At 43.7% G+C, this 18,122-nt stretch overlaps 1 protein-coding gene across 8 annotated transcripts in view; it reads right to left on the bottom strand.

Annotated features, from left to right (window-relative positions):
• Positions 1-18,122, bottom strand: part of CTDSPL (CTD small phosphatase like) — a 107,773-nt gene that overhangs the window by 17,249 nt on the left and 72,402 nt on the right. For all 8 annotated transcript variants that reach the window (XR_005060214.2, XM_017665230.3, XM_017665220.3 and 5 more), the window contains exons 2-3: positions 12,579-12,733; positions 4,848-4,880 (exon numbers count right to left, since the gene is read on the bottom strand). Coding sequence is in view for 7 of the 8 variants with exons in the window: in XM_017665230.3 (XP_017520719.1) it covers positions 4,848-4,880; positions 12,579-12,733 (188 nt within the window). In the remaining variant the exon portion in view is untranslated. The remainder of the gene's footprint in view (positions 1-4,847; positions 4,881-12,578; positions 12,734-18,122) is intronic.

Here is an 18,122-nt window from a genome sequence, read left to right as displayed (position 1 = left end):
GTCCAGGCTGACCAGGAGGAGGCCACATATGGTGAAACAGACATTTCTAATTCTAAAGGGGCTCTTTCTAGTGAGGGTGGGTGTTTCATCCCCTGCAACATCATGTAGAAGACAGAGAAAGCCCTTGTCCTCCCAACTCCCTGGGCTCTAATTAAAGCTTACTAAGCAGAATTTCCTAACTCTGTGGCACTGGGAAGAGATGTGCTTTGGACATGGGATATAGGATTTGGGTCCTGGAAAGGACTATATCCTTTATTATAAACCAGCAAGCAAGCTATTAAAAAAATTAAACATGCAAGAGGTTTTGTATCAAAGTGTATCTTAAAAAGACAGGGCATGATGAGCATTACTGGTGAACGCAATAGAGAGGATTTTGGCTTCCTGTTGTTGGGGCCATAGCAGAAAGCATGTCTGTGAATATAAGGCATTTGTTTTAATTTTTTTATTATGCAATTATGTAATAAAAACACATTCTTATTTGAAGAATACAGAGGTAAAACACAACTATCCCTTTTCCATGGCCCCCACTCCTATCCCCAGATGGCCCATTTTAGTTTGGTGTGTATCTGGCCAGTCCTTTCTCTATGCATTTATACACTAAAGCAACATTTTAACTGTATGTAATTGCTAGCCTGGAAAATAAAGATCTAGAAATTCTATCCCTAGTGTATTTGAAAACATCAAAGATCTGCCAAAAGAGGCTGTTAGTTTCCAAACCTGAAAATAAAAACTTTCTTAGCATATTTAACCCATACTTTACAAGCATTCTCTGAGTTAGTGGTAAGTAAGAATCTTAGGACACTATTGTAAGAGATAAAAGAACCAGAAAGGTGAGACTCATACCAAGCAAGCAATTGATTTAGCATTTGTGCTGCAGAGAAACAAGGCTGGGCTGGGGGCAATGGGCTGTAGGGTACGGTTAAACCTCAGCATTTTTCTCAAATGCACACAGCTGAGAGCTTGGGTTTAGATTAAGACAAATTCTCCAGACCACCAGTAAGAACTCTGCTGGACAGCTGGGTGCCTGGAAAGAGCAAGAATGCTGTGTAATTGCAATAATGCTTTGTTACTTCAATTGATCTGTTCAGGTGATGCTTGAATCATTGACTAAAAATGTCCTGAAGCAAATTTTCTCTCAGGCCATCATAAAGCTAAAGAACAAGACAATCATCAGTTATATCAAAGAGAGCCTTTCTCTACAAGGTTACTTGCTCCAAAGCATACAGAGGGCCTTGCCATCCAAGTTTTGGGAAGGACATCCATTCCAGTTCTCTTCCTGCAGGGGACAATCTGAAGTGTCCTGTCCTTGTAGTGAACTGGCAGCCATGCGCAGTTAGCCCTGAGGTTGTCTCCTTACTCTCACTGCACACATATTAATCAGTACCTCTTTGTGGCCCATTAGATGGCTGTTCCGTACTTCAGACAAGCTCAGAGACTGCACACTGAGCCCAGGCCGCAGAGTTCAGGCAGAGGTCTGAGGGCCTCCTTCAGGAGGGTACGAAGGAGACTCTAGACCGTCTTTCCCTAGAATAGTGGTTCTGCTTTTATGTTCTTCATGAAGTTTGGTGAGAAGTACACTACTGCTTACTAAAAAGCTTAGGCAAACAGCGTAGAAACATTACTGCTAGAAAACAATGTCTCCTCTCCCTTTCAGCATTTTTACAGCTCAGCTGCACTGTCAACCTCGCATGTGGGCATCTGTACGGAGTGAGATTCAAGCAAAAGTGTGGGAGTAGCAGATGCTGGTCATAGCTCAGTGGCATTCCTTACGGGGTGAAAGCACCTGGGGGCTCAACTTCAGCCAGGGCCAGCTATGCTTCAGTGGCTGTTAAACCTGTCCCCCTGCATCTTTTCCTCACCCTTCAACACTTGGCTTTTACCAGATAGCCCATCCAATACGATGGATGGAAGGTTCCAGACTCCAGTTAATAGTTGGGAGACAAATGTTACTAAGCGGAACATATAACATCAAGTCCAGAGAAAGACATCATTTCCAATAGGTATGCAAAAGATGGATTACTCAATAAATGGTCTTAAGACAACTGACTTCCCCTTGGAGAAGGAAGTAAAGCTGTACCACTCCTTCACGGCTTATGCCAACTTAAATTCCAGGTGGATTGAAGATTTAAGTGTAATGATGACCCCATTAAAATACTAGGAGAAAAATGGGTTATGGTCATAGAGTGGGGAGAGTTTTCTAAGCATGACATAAAATTCAGGAGCCAAGAGAATAAAATTAATTCGCTTGCCTATATAAAACTAAACTTCTTTGTGGTCAAAATGATTATAAACAAGACCAAAAGATGTATCAAAAATCTGGCAGAAAGTACTAATTTCCTTGAAATTTAAAAAGATAACATAGTATAAAACCTGGAAGAAATGAATGGGGAAGAAGACATATGGACAATAAACCTGTGAAAAGGTGTTCCTATCATTCATAAAGAAATGCAAATCAAAGCATTACACTGATCCCATTCTTTCAGATTAGCAAAGATCAAAATACTTGATAATTATTATATTTGACAAGAGAATAGGCAATCTCATATCCTCTTGGCAGGATGTAAATTAGGTTTCTGGAGGATAATTTGGCTTTCATGATATAAAACAAATATTAAAAGTGGTTATTCTAGGGAGTGGCACCAAGTTGGGTGATTTTTTTTTCTACTTTAATCATTCAGTACTTTTTAAAACCATGAGCTTGGATTATTGCTCAGTAAAAAATCAAAAGACCAAACCTGCACATATAAACAGAGCAGCATAAGAATGAAAAAAGAGGGGTGAGGTGAGAAGCAGAGAGGGAGGATTCTAGCTGGAACACTCCGGGCACCCACAGGCTCAGGAGCACCTTCTCTCTTCGGCCCTCGAAGAAGCTTTCAGGACTTTGTAGGCCCCGGTTTGGAGGCTCAGCACAAGCCTGAATTTCTGGTCCTACAGTGCAGTGCCCAAGCTCTGAGGGGGCTCCCAGCATGGACCAGGTTGCCCTGTGGTCCAGAAAGGGAAGGGCTTCTCTGTTTATGGGACCTGTAGCCTCGACGGGTGGATGGCAGGGGATCTCAAGGCTTGAATCCTGGGGCCGAGCTGGCTTCCAGATGGACTTGGGTTCAGTCCTACATGCTAAGCAGGCAGTGGAGGTCACACCATGCCTGACCATCCATGGAACTGCTTTTCTGGAGGTTTTCATTCAAAGACACAAGCTACATTAGCTAGGCTTTGTTTTTCTGCAAGACATTTCACAGTCATAGGCCTGACCCAGTGTCTCACAGATTGGAGGTGGTCAGTAGCTTATTAACCGAATATTGGGCTAAATTACACACGGAATCTTTTTCTCCTTGGTTATTTTATTTTGGGATTCTAGAATGAGTCTAGATTTGTGGGGAAAGGGTCATTTTCCTCAGTAGAGTTTATACCCTGACTAATGGTTTGATTCAACACTGAACTTTACAAATAGCTGTGGATTAGCTTTCAGAAAAAACAGTGCTATCAGAGTGTCAAGAGGTTGGGGGGACAGCTGCCACCTGTCACCTGTTTAATGCAGTAACTTTGCAGGGAAAATCTATGAAGTTACTTTGTATAAAGGTTAAAAAGAGACTTTGGTATCTATCCACTGGGCACCCTACTCAAACTTTTTATCCAGAAGTCATGCCTTTTTGATCAGTCAGAAAGCCCAACCCTCAGACATGTTGGCAACTCACAGTCACTTCACAATCCCTTGAAACTTGTTAATCAATGGAGAGTTAAAGCTTTGAAAAAAATGAAATTACACAACATTTTTTTTGGGCAATTTATAAGTGACAAGCATTACCAAATTTGGAGTCAACCTGTACTAATGAAATCCAATCCTTTTGATGTAAGACTGCTGTGTCTCTTGGATGTTTCCAGAAAACATGTGAAAAGGTCCAAGCAAAGATAGATGAACAGATTGAATAAAAAATTCTGAATCAGAGAATCTGTGTGGGTTAAAATATCAATTTATGGACATCTTTCAAAGCCCAAATCTTTCTCTACGGGCACAGGACTGTCTGAAAGGTCTTGTTGGATTCAGACATCTCGACTGCAAGTTTCTTGCAGGAGTCAGTCACTGGTCTGCTTCTTGCTGACTGGCCTCGGGCTAAATGGCTCTGCTGGTGGAGTAGGAGGGCAAGGAGCAGGAGGACACTAGATGTCTGAGGGGTAGCTGGTCCAGGCGTGTGCCTGGGTGGGACACTGGTGCCGCCACTCTGCCAAATCCCTGGGCTGGACACAGAAGTGGGTGGGTGACCCATGGGAGTGCCCAGAGGATGCAGACTGGCAGCCCAGCCAGCCTGTTGTGCGGGGGGTGTCCTGCAGTTCAAGGGAATACAACTGGGGGGACTTTTCTGGTCTCAGAGCCATGGACGGCCATGCTACCAACACTGTTGAACAAGTCAGAAATGGTCTGCTCACCGGGCCAGGGGCTTGGTGAGTCCAGTTCCACTGGGACAGAACATGCGGCAAAAACCATGTCTGGGCAGAAGTATGTTCTCCCAGTCTATGGAGTTGGGGCTAAGGTATGGGGGTGGGGGTGCAGTAAGCTGCCTTAGCTCATGCAGACTTGGCGGCCCTTCACAGAGAGAAAGGAAAGGTGAGAGTTTGGTTAGTAGATGCCGGTTGCCCTGCTTTTCCGCAGAAAGTAAACTGTCTGTACAGAAGTTCCTGCTCACAGTTTAAAATGTAGCTTCATTTTTCTTTTTTAACATCGGAAAGCTGTTTATATCACATGCTACAACTCAACGTAAGCATGAACATAAACAAAAAAATCTTTTACATTAGTAGGCCCAGAGCTACAAGTTTCTATGAATGTTTAAATAAAATTGGATAAATATACATACGCTTGGTATGGGAATGACCTGCCTCTGGTCACCCTGAGGGAAAAGAAAAAAAAAGTCATTGTTAGGTTTGAAGAGAAGTAGATCATATACTCAAAAGAAACTTCAAAGTGCTTGGGTATAGCAGCCCTGTGATTTCCCATTCTCTGTATCTGATGGTAGTTAATGAACAGGAGGAACCCAGAGATTTTCCACAGTTAGGGCACTGGGCCTCCCAGTATCCCCCCTGCCCTCCACCAAACCAGGCTGGGTTCCTGAGGCTCACTAATCATCTTGTTTATTTAAATAGCACCTCCCTGACTCCCAGGCATTTAATCCTTACTTGAAAAATAAAAAATTAAAGCTTGCTTCTTCTTTTAGGTAAGTTTTCTCCACTAAAAAGACAAGCCTTAGGTTATAAGTATGCAGGGAAGGCAGACAAGTATGCAGGTTACAAGGAGCCCCTTGGCCCTCTTCCAGTGGAGGACTGGGCAGAGGGACAAGACGAGGTGCAGGAAGTGCCCTCTGAGGCTACAGTCGTGGAGGTGACTTCCCCTAAGAGGACCGGAGCCTGTGTTCATAGGGAGTGCGAAGAAAACCCAGGCCCCAAGGAAGGGCCCCCCCAACTCCTCAGCCTCAGGAGCCACTCCAAATCTGGTTGTGGAGACTACTTCATTTTAGCATTATTAAGAAGTGCTAATAAAGAACACATTTCTCTCCACTGAGCATTTCCAGTTCTGTGTTTCTTCTTTTTCAGATGGTGGGAATGGAGGCAATGACTGGGAGGGCAGCACCATAGGCCCTGAAAAGAGATGCAGTCTCACCGTCTCCTGCATTGAAGGATTCATGAAAAACATATCCAGCTTTGTTGAGCAGGCCACTATGACAGTGGTCTCATGGGAAGAGGTCAACTAATGTCGGCAGTGACAGGTGGCTGGTGTTCAGACTCCAAGGGCCACTTGGAACTCTTCAATTATCGCCAGCCCCTAGTTACCACCTCTGCAGTGCACAGCCACTATTGTTTCCTCTTGAGATGATCTTGATGGCTCTTTCCTTTTTCAGGACACGTGGAGCTTGTCTTAAGGATTCTAAACTGCCTTCAGTCATTATTCAAGGCAGGGCTGCTTTCCAACACCAAGGTGACTCCACAATCAGATCAAATCCTGTTTTCAAGAACTTAGGCAGAGTTTATCTCATGAGCTCTTAAATAACATAACTCCCAACATGCAGACCTGGGAGCAGTCACTGCTTTTGGTGGGAGAGATTTTCACAGAAGCCTACAAGCCTGTTGGGTCACTATAGAGTAGTGTCTCAACCCCACACTGTGGACATCCTGGGCCTGGCAACTCTCTGACATGGGGGCTGTCCTGTGCATCACAGGGTGTCTAACAGGAGCATCCTTGGCCTCTAAACACTAGAAGCCAGTAGAGACCCCAACAGCGGCAATCAAGTATGTCTCCAGACATGCTAAGTGTTCCCTAGGGGGCAAAATCACCTCTGGTTGAGACCCAGTGCACTAGCAGGAGACTGCAATGGCCCCTACACACAGGTGCACCTTCAGATGAGGTGAGCACATTAGTGATGTGAGAGAGAATGACAAAACATCTGAACAACTTGGCAACACAGGCTATGACCAGACAGATATTTGGGCTTGAAAACTACCCTACAGGTGTGTATGTGTCTACATGGGGTATGAATGTATTAGGGAGTGCCCAGAACTCCCTTTTACTCTGTCCTCACTCTTAGAAGTCCTCCATGGTCTCTGCCATTGGGGTCTTTGGGTGCTGACTCCTCACTTCTGGCTAGTGGCTGCAGACACTAGTTTTGGGCAACTGGCCTACAGGTCCAGGTTGTAACTGTGATGGTGGCAATGTCTATCACCCCAAGCCACTGCTGCTAAAGCATTTCTCCAGGGAAAGTAAATATCCAGGGTGGATGGACCACTAGAGGCCATCTGTGCACTCTGCCCACAGCCTTCCCTCTTCCTCTGGTATGCTGAGATCCAAGGGGCAGGGAGACCCGGGAATCAGAAGTAGAGAAAAGCCTAGAATCTGCTTCCACATCTAATGGGCCTGGGCTTTGTGTACCAGGTGTCCTGACCAAGCTGGGTGCAAAGGGCAGAGGGTCCTCCTCGAGGAATTAGCTGCTCCACTTCGAAACAGCTCTTTCTATGGGGTCTGGTCCCACAGACTGAATAGTCAAGTAGTATGCAAATGATGCATTATTCAGAGTCAAGTTAATTCTTTAAATTTTGGACAAATGTTCACTGAAGGAAGTCCACTAATGAACACTAAGTCCAGATGATCTCAGCTCTGCCAGAGGAACTGCCTTTAAAGACCTTTATTCTCTGATATATACTAAATATTCCAGGTAACCTTCCAAAGGTACACCACCATTTTCTCATGTCATTTCATTGAGGCAGATGCTATTTTAAAATAACTTTTACTATGACAGCAATGGCTTTCTTCTTCCTCCATAGGCCTAGGGCAAAAACTATGTTCCCTTCACTAATGGCGATTCCCTACATCATTGATTTTTAAATTGGGGGAGGGAGTACACTGAGGGAAGATGTCAAAATCTGGGGCTGCAACTGGGTTCACAGTGGAATCTCATTATACAAATTCCACTGATGTACTTTTCTACACCAGTGTAAAGGAAGATTTCCTATCTTTTAAGGCAAGTCATCCTTCATTTTTTTTCCAAAAACTTCTCAGTTATTCATAGACAGTTTTTCTTCTATGTAAATTTTAAATCTTCCTATCCAGTAACACAAAACTTTCTCCATAAATAAGAGCCACCATATCAAAAATGTTTAATATTTCTAATTTTTTGGTAGTATTTTGGGTCTCCTATGTAAATAATCATCTCATATACAAGTAAAACTAGTTTGTATTTTTTCATTATTTATACCAATTGTTTTATTATCTTGTCTTATTCCCAAAGCCAGAAACTGCCAATGATTTTCCTATGCTGTTTGCTCTTTACTTTATAGCTTTTTATGTTTAAATGGTTTTCTTCTATGTATTTGGCTGTACTGTTGATTGGTATGTAAAGGTTTATGGCTAATATATTTTACGCATTAGACCTTTTATCATTATAAAACATCTCTCTCCTGTTTAATGCTTTTGGCCTTGAATCTTGTTTTACATGAGTTTAATATTGCCATTTTTTGCTTTCTTTTTATTTGATCTGCTCTGTATATTTTCCTACCTCTGTACTCTCCACTTTTTAGAAATCACTGTACATTAGCTGTTGGGTCAGAAACTATTAGCCACCTACTATAATTAATATTCATTAGCACTGTTCACCAAATAATTGCAGTTTTCTTTCTAGACCATGGTAGGATCATACTTCTATGCCCCTTGAAGTTAGGTGTAGTCATATGAATTACTTTGGCTAGTAAAATATAAGTTGAAATGTTACTTCTGAGTAAAAACGTTAAGAGCCAGTGTGACCTACCACATTCCTTTTTTCCTACTCTGACAGTCATGGAAGCAAAGAGACTGGGGCCTTCCTTAGTCTACACCCATGAAGGAGGACAAGACAGTTATGTATTCCAGTAATGTAGCTACTAGTCACATGTGGCTACTGAGCATTTGGTTTTTATTTGCATATGACATGATTATTTGCATAGAAAACCCAAAATACAACTCCAAAATTAGAATCATCAAATGGGTTTGATATGGTAGCTATTAGTCACATATAGCTATTGAAATCTGGGTAGTCCAAATTAAGATGTTCTGTAAGTAAAAAATACACATCAGATTTTGAAGAGTAAGATTAAAAAGAATGTAAAGTTTTATCTAATTAATAGTTTTTTCTATCAATCACATGTTGAAATATTTTGGATATATTGTGTCAAACAAAATATATTATTAAAATTAATTTAATGTTTAAAAAAATCTTAAAAAATGAGGCTACTAGAAAAATTTTAATTACATATGTGGCTCACATTACATTTCTGTTGGATGGTGCCCAAGACCAGAAGGCTCAGCCAACCCACAATAAACATGAAGCCTCAGTAAAAACTAACTGTGTAAGCCTCTGAGGTTTGGGGGTTGTTACTGCAGCATAACCGAACCCACCCTAACTAGTATATCTACTCTGTGGTCATTCTGCTTTTCTCCTTTATGAAAAGAGCTCAGGTTTCATGGAGGGCAGGAATATGCCAGTCTAAATTCTTCCTCTCTTGGGTCTCCCTTGCTGCTGGAGGGTAGCCATGTGACACAGTTCTGGGCAATAAGACATAAGCAGAAGTCTCCGGGGATTTTCTGTGAAAGCATTTATTTTTCAAAAAGGGACAGATAGGGCTAGTGTTACTCTTCCCCCTCATCTTCCCTAAAGTGTGGGTATGAATCTAAAGCTCTCTGAGTTAATAAACAAAAAGCATGAATGAGGATGAAGCCCAACATACCAAGGATGGTAGAGCAGAAAGATGGGAAGACGAAAGAACAGAAGAGTCTGCATCCCTGCTGGTATCATCAAGCATCTAAACTAACCCCAGCAACTGCCAGACTCAGACTTTCTACATGAGGGAAATAATCCCCTATTTGTTTAAGCTATTTGTCAGTTTTCTTTTACTTACTGCCAATTAAGTAAGTACTCCATTAAACATTCCTATCCGACAGGTATAGTCTTAGATGCATTACTATACAAGCTGCTATAGTCTTGGTCTCTTGTTAGGAGACTTTGGTTCATTAAACTTGGCTTTATGCCTAGTTTTTATGTTAAGTTTACTCTTTATTATATTTGTTCTTTTTCCTTTTCCTTAATATTGATGGCTTGTTCACATTTCTGGTTATTTCCTCTTTCACTATGAATTGTGAGGATATATTTTCTAATTGTGCTACTTGTTACAGTTCTGTTCCTGATGGTTGTACTTACTCCTACGTGTTCTATCATTTTATTGGACCTGAATACCAATCTCACCCAAATGTTTTTGACTCCCTCTATGAATCATTACATCTCTGAAAATGTACTTCTTTTGCCTCATAGATAAATGATAACTTGGTCATGTATAGAATTTTCGGTTTGTAATTTTTTTCCCTCTGGAGCCCGTGAAGTTTCTCACTTTTGGCTTTTGGTGTTGTGGATGAGAAGTCTGGTACTAGTAACATTTTATTTTCTCTGAAAATGACTTTTTCTGGTAGCTTGTAAGATTTTCTCTTTATATTTACATTCCAGAATTTTGACAGTGTTTATTCAGGCATGTGCTCCCCACTTGGCCCCTCCAGTCCTGCTGTGAATTTGGTGAGCCCCTTCAGTTTGCCTTTTTTCAGCTCAGGGAAAAATTTCCTCTCTTCCTGGAACTCTTACTATTTGCACTTTTGATTTTCTAGATCCTCTTCTGCACCTCACAGTTGCCATCTCTGTGTTTCTGGTCTGAATAATAAGGTATTTCTTCCACTCACTCCTCCAGAACATTAATGCAGTTCTCAGCATGACTATTCTCACTCCCCTTTTTCTCAGTTTGTTTACCAGATTTTTATATTTAGAACCATGGGATTCTTTTTTTAAGCTCTAAAAATTACTTTTGTACTCAAGTCCATTTCCTGAAACACCATTCCCTGAGTTGTATGCTGAAGTTCTTCCATTAGCTCCACCTCAGCACTCAGAGGAGCCTCATACTGGTTTGTCAACTTGGGCTTTCTTGCCACTGGCACACAGAGGGGCAGAGGGTAAGGTTTTCATGGTCCAGCAGAGCTCAACCTGACAGGCCACAGGAGAGGGAGACAGCTCCAGAACTGCGGAGCATCTCCAGGGCACAAGGGCTGAGAAAGGCCTGGCCCAGCGGACCACATGATCCAGTGGGCAGGGCAGGCCCTTCCCAGGGGGTCCACAGGTCCAGCTCACTGGCTGACCTCATACCTCTATACATTTCAAACCTCTGTCCCAGGACCCCAAGAGAGGCAAGCATTTCCCTCTGTTGGGGATTCCCTGCTTCTCACTGAACACTGGAGAATATGACCCCCATGTCTATCCTTTCTCTAGAGATGTGAGGACAACTGGAGGCTTTAATGTACCTTCCAGGCTCTACCAGCAGGCTCACCAGGGTTTATCCAGACACAGAATTTAAATGGCCAGAGACATGTGCTCAGGCTGTCATTGTCCCAGAATCTCTTCCTTACATTCTTATGTGCTTTTAAAATAGTTTATTTTCTAATCACAAAAGGATTTAAGCTTATGTTGTGAAAACTGAGGAAAAAACAAAGAAAAATGAGAAAGAAAAAAAGCACAGAGGAGAGGAGAAAATCCCACATGTAATCCCACCAGTCTGCAATAATCTCTTCAAGTTTTGGCCTACATCCTCCTAGCCTTACAAATGTCTGTGTGTGTCTGACTACCTGCATTCTTATAGGTGTGCTCACCTTCTATACCTTAGCCTTTTCCTGAATGATGTATTGTGAACACTTCCCTATATAAATAATATTTATGATATATCATTTTCAATAGTGGCATACTGTTTGTGTGGTTATGCTGCAAGTCTCTTATTGTTTACTGCTGATCATCCAGTTGCTTACCATTTTGTAGGATCATAATCTATGCTGTATAGTATTTTATGGGTAAATCTTTGCACCGATGATTATGTCAAAAAGGGGGAACTTCTTGGCTGAACAAATAGGCATTTTTTTATTAAGGTATCATTGATGTAAGGTATCATACACTCTCATGAAGATTTCACATGATCAACATTGTGGTTACTACATTCACCCATATTATCAAGTCCCCCCCGATACCCCATTGCAGTCACTGTCCATCAATGTAGTAAGATGCCACAGAGTTACTACTTGTCTTCTCTGTGCTCCACTGTCTTCCCTATCACCCAACAGGCACACCATGTGTGCCAATCATAATCAAATAGGCACATTTTTAAGGTTTTAAGATTATATTGCCAAGTTTCCCCCCCAGAGAGAAAATCTAAATGTTATCTTTAAAAATGTCTCTGATAATTGGATAGATGGAGAAGGACATCTCACTGTTTTAGTTTGTGTTTCTTTGATTATTGACCACATTGAATATTTTTCATGTTTACTGACCAATTGTATTTCTCATTTTGTGAATGCCTGTTCATGCCCTTTGCTCATGTTACTTGGGATGCAGACTTTTATGACCTGTGTGTCCTAAATCTCTGTCTTCACAATGAATAATTCTTTGCCTTTTTCAGTGATTTTTACCTTAAGTTCTATTTCAACTGAGATAATACTGTAACCCATACTTTCTTTTCTGCCTGTACTTGTGTGATACCTTTTTGCTCAGCCTTTTACTCTGTTCTGAGTTACTCTGTTTCTGTGTCTATTAGGCAACATTTGGGCAGAATTTGTTTTTTTAACCTATGGTGACAACAGGACTTCCCTTTTTTATTTGATACATGTAAGAGAATATGTAACAAATATGCTTGTTATTCAGCAAGGTAGTTAAATACATTTATAGTTATTATTGGTTCTTTTCTGTGTCTGTTTCTCCACTTGTCTACTCTTGGCTCTTTAACTCTCTATTTTGCACAGTCAACTTCCCAAGAGAGTTACAAAAATGTGAAGTGACTTATAATTCTCATCAAAATATGTTCCTTAGTTACTAAATGGGAATGACTGAGATATCCTTTAACAACAAGATGACTTGCTTGGTAATTTCAAATCTTTAAATAAATGGCTGCACATATACTGTCACAGATTTTTATGAAGGACATTTGTCAAGAATGGTGCAGCTATGCAGCTGCTGAGTTTGGCCACATGCACAGCCCCCATGAGAACTGACCTTCTGAAGCCCACCATTGTCCTCCACCAGTGGCGGAAGCACACTGGGGCTGCTGGCTGGCGGGGCCTCCACATTATAGTCTCGGAAGCAGCAGAAGAAGGAGCTGAGGATGCTGCGGCTTCTCTGCTTCTTTAAGCTGGCACCGTACTGGGATGCTGCAGAGAGAGAGACAGGCAGCTGCAGTGTGCTCTCACGTGAGCGCAACATGAAGACTCAAGCATGCAGCTGCCCCCAGAGTGCTGACAGCAGGGTACCCCAACGCAGGAAGTTACTCTAAAGGACTGTTATTTAACATGGGACTCCTAGTGGGCCAGCCGGTTGATGGAGTCCAATCCTGCTGGCTGGACAGAATTCCTCTGACCTCAGCCCAGTGGGGGCTGCTTGCTCATTAACTGACCCACCCTCAGGGGAGCACCACCTACATTCCCGAAATTGGTAGATACAGTCTTCCCACCCTGCACTAAGCATTACTTCCAACAAAGATCCTTTCAGGCCAAAATCAAACTTAACGCACTCTGAGCATTTCTCTGTTAAGGGTGCCAGGAAAAAGTCACCTTGAAACTATGTTTTTGGACACTCTCTGCTCCATGACTAACTTCATGGGTTAGGAAATAAAGATGTATAAGGGCACAAAGGAGCCTCTTTCTTAAACTGCCATCTGTCAAGAAATTGATGGGAGCCTTGACCCACAGAGCTCAGAGTGGGAGGCTTCCATTATACTTAAAACATAAACAGCAGGAGACACGGGACAGAGAACAGGCGCTCGGGCCTGAGCAGGGCTGGCCAGGGCAGAGCCCATCCTCATGACAGCCAAGGCAACACTGCGTGGACTCTCTCCCTGGTCCGACCTGGACTGAGGCCCCAGCGGGAGTCAGGGATGCGTTTTCTTACCCAGGTCTCAAGACAAGCTGCCACATGTCAGAAATAATAGGCAAACGTTAGACAAAAAACACACCTCAGGGGAGGAGACTGACAACTTGGAGGAGCGGAGCATTTTGCTTGGGAATGCAGCCAGGGCTGTCCCACCACATACCATGCCTGGGTGGGTCAACAGTACTCAGTAGGAGAGTAGAGGCCACAGGCAAAGGGACCATGTGTGGGGTTAATGGGAAAATAAACAAAGTAGGAAATGACCAAGTCCATGTGATAACCGTTGGAGTTTTTCTCTCCCAAAAAGCAATTTTGGCACGATTAAAGCACCTTCCCTCTCAAGAGATCACAAAACCTTTGCTGAAAGTCTTGAGTACTCTTTTGCTAGTAGCGAAACCAATGCATTCAGAAAAGGACTGAAAAGCTGTATGGCCAGCAAGTCCACAGGCATACATGGTCTCTAGCCTGGGTTTGGGCAAATGGCCCCATAAGGTTGAATTTAAGATCCTCAGTCACTACTTCCCTGGGGAAGCTGGCTGTCTTATTTTCCTTGTGAGTCTGTGGGAGCAGGACCCAGACACTGGTCTTCTCATTTCAGGCCCCACACGTGGGTCAGACCAGGCACAGAGGCCACCCGAGCAGCAGTGGCCAGCAGTGGTGGGGTTGTTTACCGAGGGCTGGCCCTTGGAGCTCCAGGGCGTTACAGTCCTCAGCTCATGCAATCCTCACAGCTACTCCAGGAGACAGGTGTTACCGCTTCCGACTTCCTGCTGAGGAAATACAGCCAGTAACGGCAGGTGCCAGGATGCGAACCCAAGTGGGCTGTTTCCGAAGTGTGTTTGCAGCCATGCTGAAGACAATCTTGACACACTTAGGTCAGACTGAGGATGGGAGAGGCACCCAATGAAGAGAAAAACACTACAACGAACCCATTTAAGTGCAGCCACTGGTGAAACTGTTTCACGGTTATCATGGTATTTTAGTTTTTATGCCACACTCAGATATCAGAAGGAGGAAAAAAGCTGTCTCTTCCCTGGCTGATAGCACATTTCTCTGCAAGTAAACAAACTATTTGGTTATGTCTCAGAGATGTGAGCAGTCAATACCCAGCCTGGGCAGTAAACAGCTCTATAAAAACACATTCCCAGATCCTATTTTCATCCTCAGATCCCTTAAATCTTCCCCATAACTAACAAGTTGACAAACTGACTTGTATGTTAAAAAAAAATCCTCAACCTGGAGCCAGTGAGCTGCTTAGAATTTCCACCATACGATTATTTACCATGTAGAAGCCACAAACAGAGCTGTGGGAGTGACTGTGAACTGAAGCTGCTGAGAGGCCTTCGCCCCTGATGGGCAATGGCAGCTTCCTCAGGTTCTCCCTTCTATGTGTGAGGAGGAGAAACAGCCAAGTGGTCTCACTTCCCAGCTATGGGAGGGTCCAGCACTCTTCCTTCTAAATAAGATTAGTTCTAGGGCCTGCAGGAATCTCTGGGAGGCTGGGAGCTTTCTAATGTTCCAACCACTCTTGGGTTTGTCTGGTGCCCACAACATCAGATTAGCCAGGGCAATGGATTTTCTCAGGACCAGCAACAGCCTGACCCCCGCCTCAGCACTCACTCATTCCTTCCTGAAAGGGCTTGAGAGGAGGGTTGTCTGGGTCTCATGACCCTACCACCTTTCACCCCAGCTCTGCCTCCCCTCCCATGCCAATCCAGAGGGCTCCTGATTTCCTCATGCACTGTCTGGTAAAACGGTTTTGGTTGACAAATGAAATTAAAATCCAGAGTTCAATGAACAAGTGTTTATATTATAACATTAGATAAGTAACTGGACTCTGAATTGATCATAATTGTGTAAAACCAATTAAAAGAGATTATAATAGAGAAAAGATTGGCAAAAGTATGTCAAAATAGTAATAGTAGCTGTCATGCTATGGGTGTTTGTTTACATTTCTTCTCTCTGTATTTTCCAAATGTTTTGTGGTACTTAGATATTACTCTAATGAGGGAAAGCAAATATAGCTGACCCTTGAACAATGTGGGAGTTAGGGGCACTGACCCCTGAGCAGTGAAAAATCCATGCATAACTTTTGACTCCAAAACTTAGCTACTCATAGTCTCCTGTTGACTGGAAGCCTTAATGATAACATAAACAGTTGATTAACACATGTTTTGTATGTTATACATATTTATATACTGTATTCTTATAATAAAGTAAGCTAGAGAAAAGCAAATGTTTCAAATTGCCATAATCTCTAAAAATTATCCAATACGTTTATTGAAAAAAATCGTGTATAAGTGGACCTGTGTGGTTCACATGTGTGCTGTACAAGGGACGACTGTAGTTGAGTTAAGCTTCCTTTTAGCAACTTAGTAAATAAAGCTCAGGAGCAACCATACAGTACTTCTAAACCCAAGCCTTTAGATGTGCTGCTATGCTCTCCCACCCTACGCCCACTAAGCTACCAGATAAGCCTTGCAGGAAGTAGGGGTCACGCCCCCTGCTGGACCGCACCGCCACCAGGGCAGAGCACACCCTTCACATCCAGAAGAGGCCCATGTGGGAAGGCACCAGACTAGCCAACACTCCCACTGGCTTTCTCACCTGGCAGCCCACTCACTTCTTACCCTGCCTGGAAGCACTGATGGGGTCTTGCTTATTCCTTGTTTCTAATCAAGACTGCCTCCCATCATCTGCCCTCATTCCCTTGTGAACGTTCCTACTGGTAAGATACATGTGGGGTGTCTCCTGGTGGCCCACTTTGTTTTGTTGTAACAGGAGGACTTTAAAGGTAGTTCAATGCACACATCTTCCTGTTGCACTGGTTTTAAGGATACTTTGGAAGAGTAAAGGAGGGCACAGCAACTTTGAACATCAGTCTAAAGATTTTCATTTTTTATCAGATTTAGGAGGAAAGAGTCATCAAAAAACCATTCCAAAGTTTTCTGTTGCTTTTCCGTGTAACCTCCCTTCTCCTATGCACTCAACACCTGCCCACCTCACTCCCCTTTCCCTCCATGATAGGCTCCTCATCACAATGACACCCCACCTCCCACTCTCCTTTCCTCTGATGCCTGCTTCTCAGACCACTCCCGTCCTTCAGGACTTGGTTCAAAGCCCAGTTCCTGGAGGAAGCACACCCCAGGGAACGTGGTTTGTCCCTTGGGCACTAACCTCCCAACTGAACGTGTACATGTCTGAGTTGTCTTCAGCCCACCACTCTCTTCTAACTTCCAGGTCAGTTGATCCAGATGCCTGCTGGACATCCCTGGGTACCTCCTAGGAGGCTCTCAGCATGTCAGATTGGGTCTCACCTCCACTCTTCCCCCAGGGCACCAATCTCCCAGTCTAAACATCCATCCTGCTCCCTCTGCTAAGTGGGTGGTTTCATATCCTTAACACCTCTGAAATCTGTCCTCAGCAACTTCCTATCCGTCCACATCCCAGTTGAGGCCCTCCTCATTTTGTTCCTGGACAACTACATACAGTATATGCAATAGCTATATATAATAGCTTCTTGACTGTTTCCTTCTGCCCATTCTGTATCCTACAATTAATTATCAGCATGACCCACCCACGTAGGTAAAACCCAACAAGTGAGGGGATCTCTTGGTGGCTGTGAGTGTGGCCCTGAAGTCAACCTGCCCAGGGATAGATGCTAGCTCAGGACCAAGGTTAAGTGACTTTGTGCTTCAGTTTCCTTACCTGGAAAATGGGGATAATAAAGGTGCTCTTGTCCTGTAGGCTTGTGAGAATTACATGAGTTGTCATCAAGACTCAGAACAGTGCTTGGCACTTCATTACAGGACACATACTTCACAAATATAGCTCTTATTATCATCATTAGTCTCTTAAAAGCTTTTGCTTCATAAAAGAGTGGGGGCTTGGGGGTAAATCCTGGCTCAAGGGCTGCATGCTGTCAGTATACATTTTTCCCTGGCATCTGACAACTAGGAGCATAACTCCTGTAACAGACATTGGTTACATAAACTGTAACCTGGAAAGCAAGACGAGAAAGCTCTCAGAAGGGACTCCATTCAATTGCTCTAAAAGTGGGAGGCAGACATGAGGGAAAAGGAAGGGGCTAAGTGTCCAGATGAGCTCTGTTAGAGGCTGTTTACCTGCTTTTCCTTGAAAAAGAAGAAAGCTTTCAAGTTGAGGGGGAAAGCATCTGCTCTCTCTCCCCACCCCCTCACTCAACTCCCTCTGGGCTGCAGCTTAGCTCTCTCCTCTGCTGAGAACGGCGCCTTCCCAGTCCGCATCTGACCCAGGGTCTCCTTGCCCTGAGCTGTGCATCAGAAAGGAGGTCCGCATGATGACCACACAAGGAGGCTAAGGCTAAGGACTCATCCGGGTATCTCCTGCAGGCTCCCCCTGGGCTGTTAAATGCTGCCGTTTCCTCTGGGCTCTGGCAGTGCAGTCCTGCAGATGGATGGCCCCCTTCTTTTCCAGAGCCTGCTAATGAAGACATGCCCTTGGCTGGTCCCAGCAGCTGTGCTCCTCTCCACACCAGTTGCTGTGCCATGGGTTGGGATGTTCTGGAGCAGGAGTGGGGAGGCTGGGGCTCATGGGCTGATTCTAAGACAACTTTCTTCATTTCTCTGGGCAGCCCCAGGTGGGGCAGAAACCCTGAGAGGGCTGTGAAGAGTTGGAGAGCCTTACCCATGCCCC

The sequence above is a fragment of the Manis javanica genome, chromosome 15 (genome assembly GCF_040802235.1).
Source record: "Manis javanica isolate MJ-LG chromosome 15, MJ_LKY, whole genome shotgun sequence".
Lineage (NCBI taxonomy): Eukaryota > Metazoa > Chordata > Mammalia > Pholidota > Manidae > Manis > Manis javanica.
This window is presented reverse-complemented; position numbering and strand designations above follow the sequence as displayed.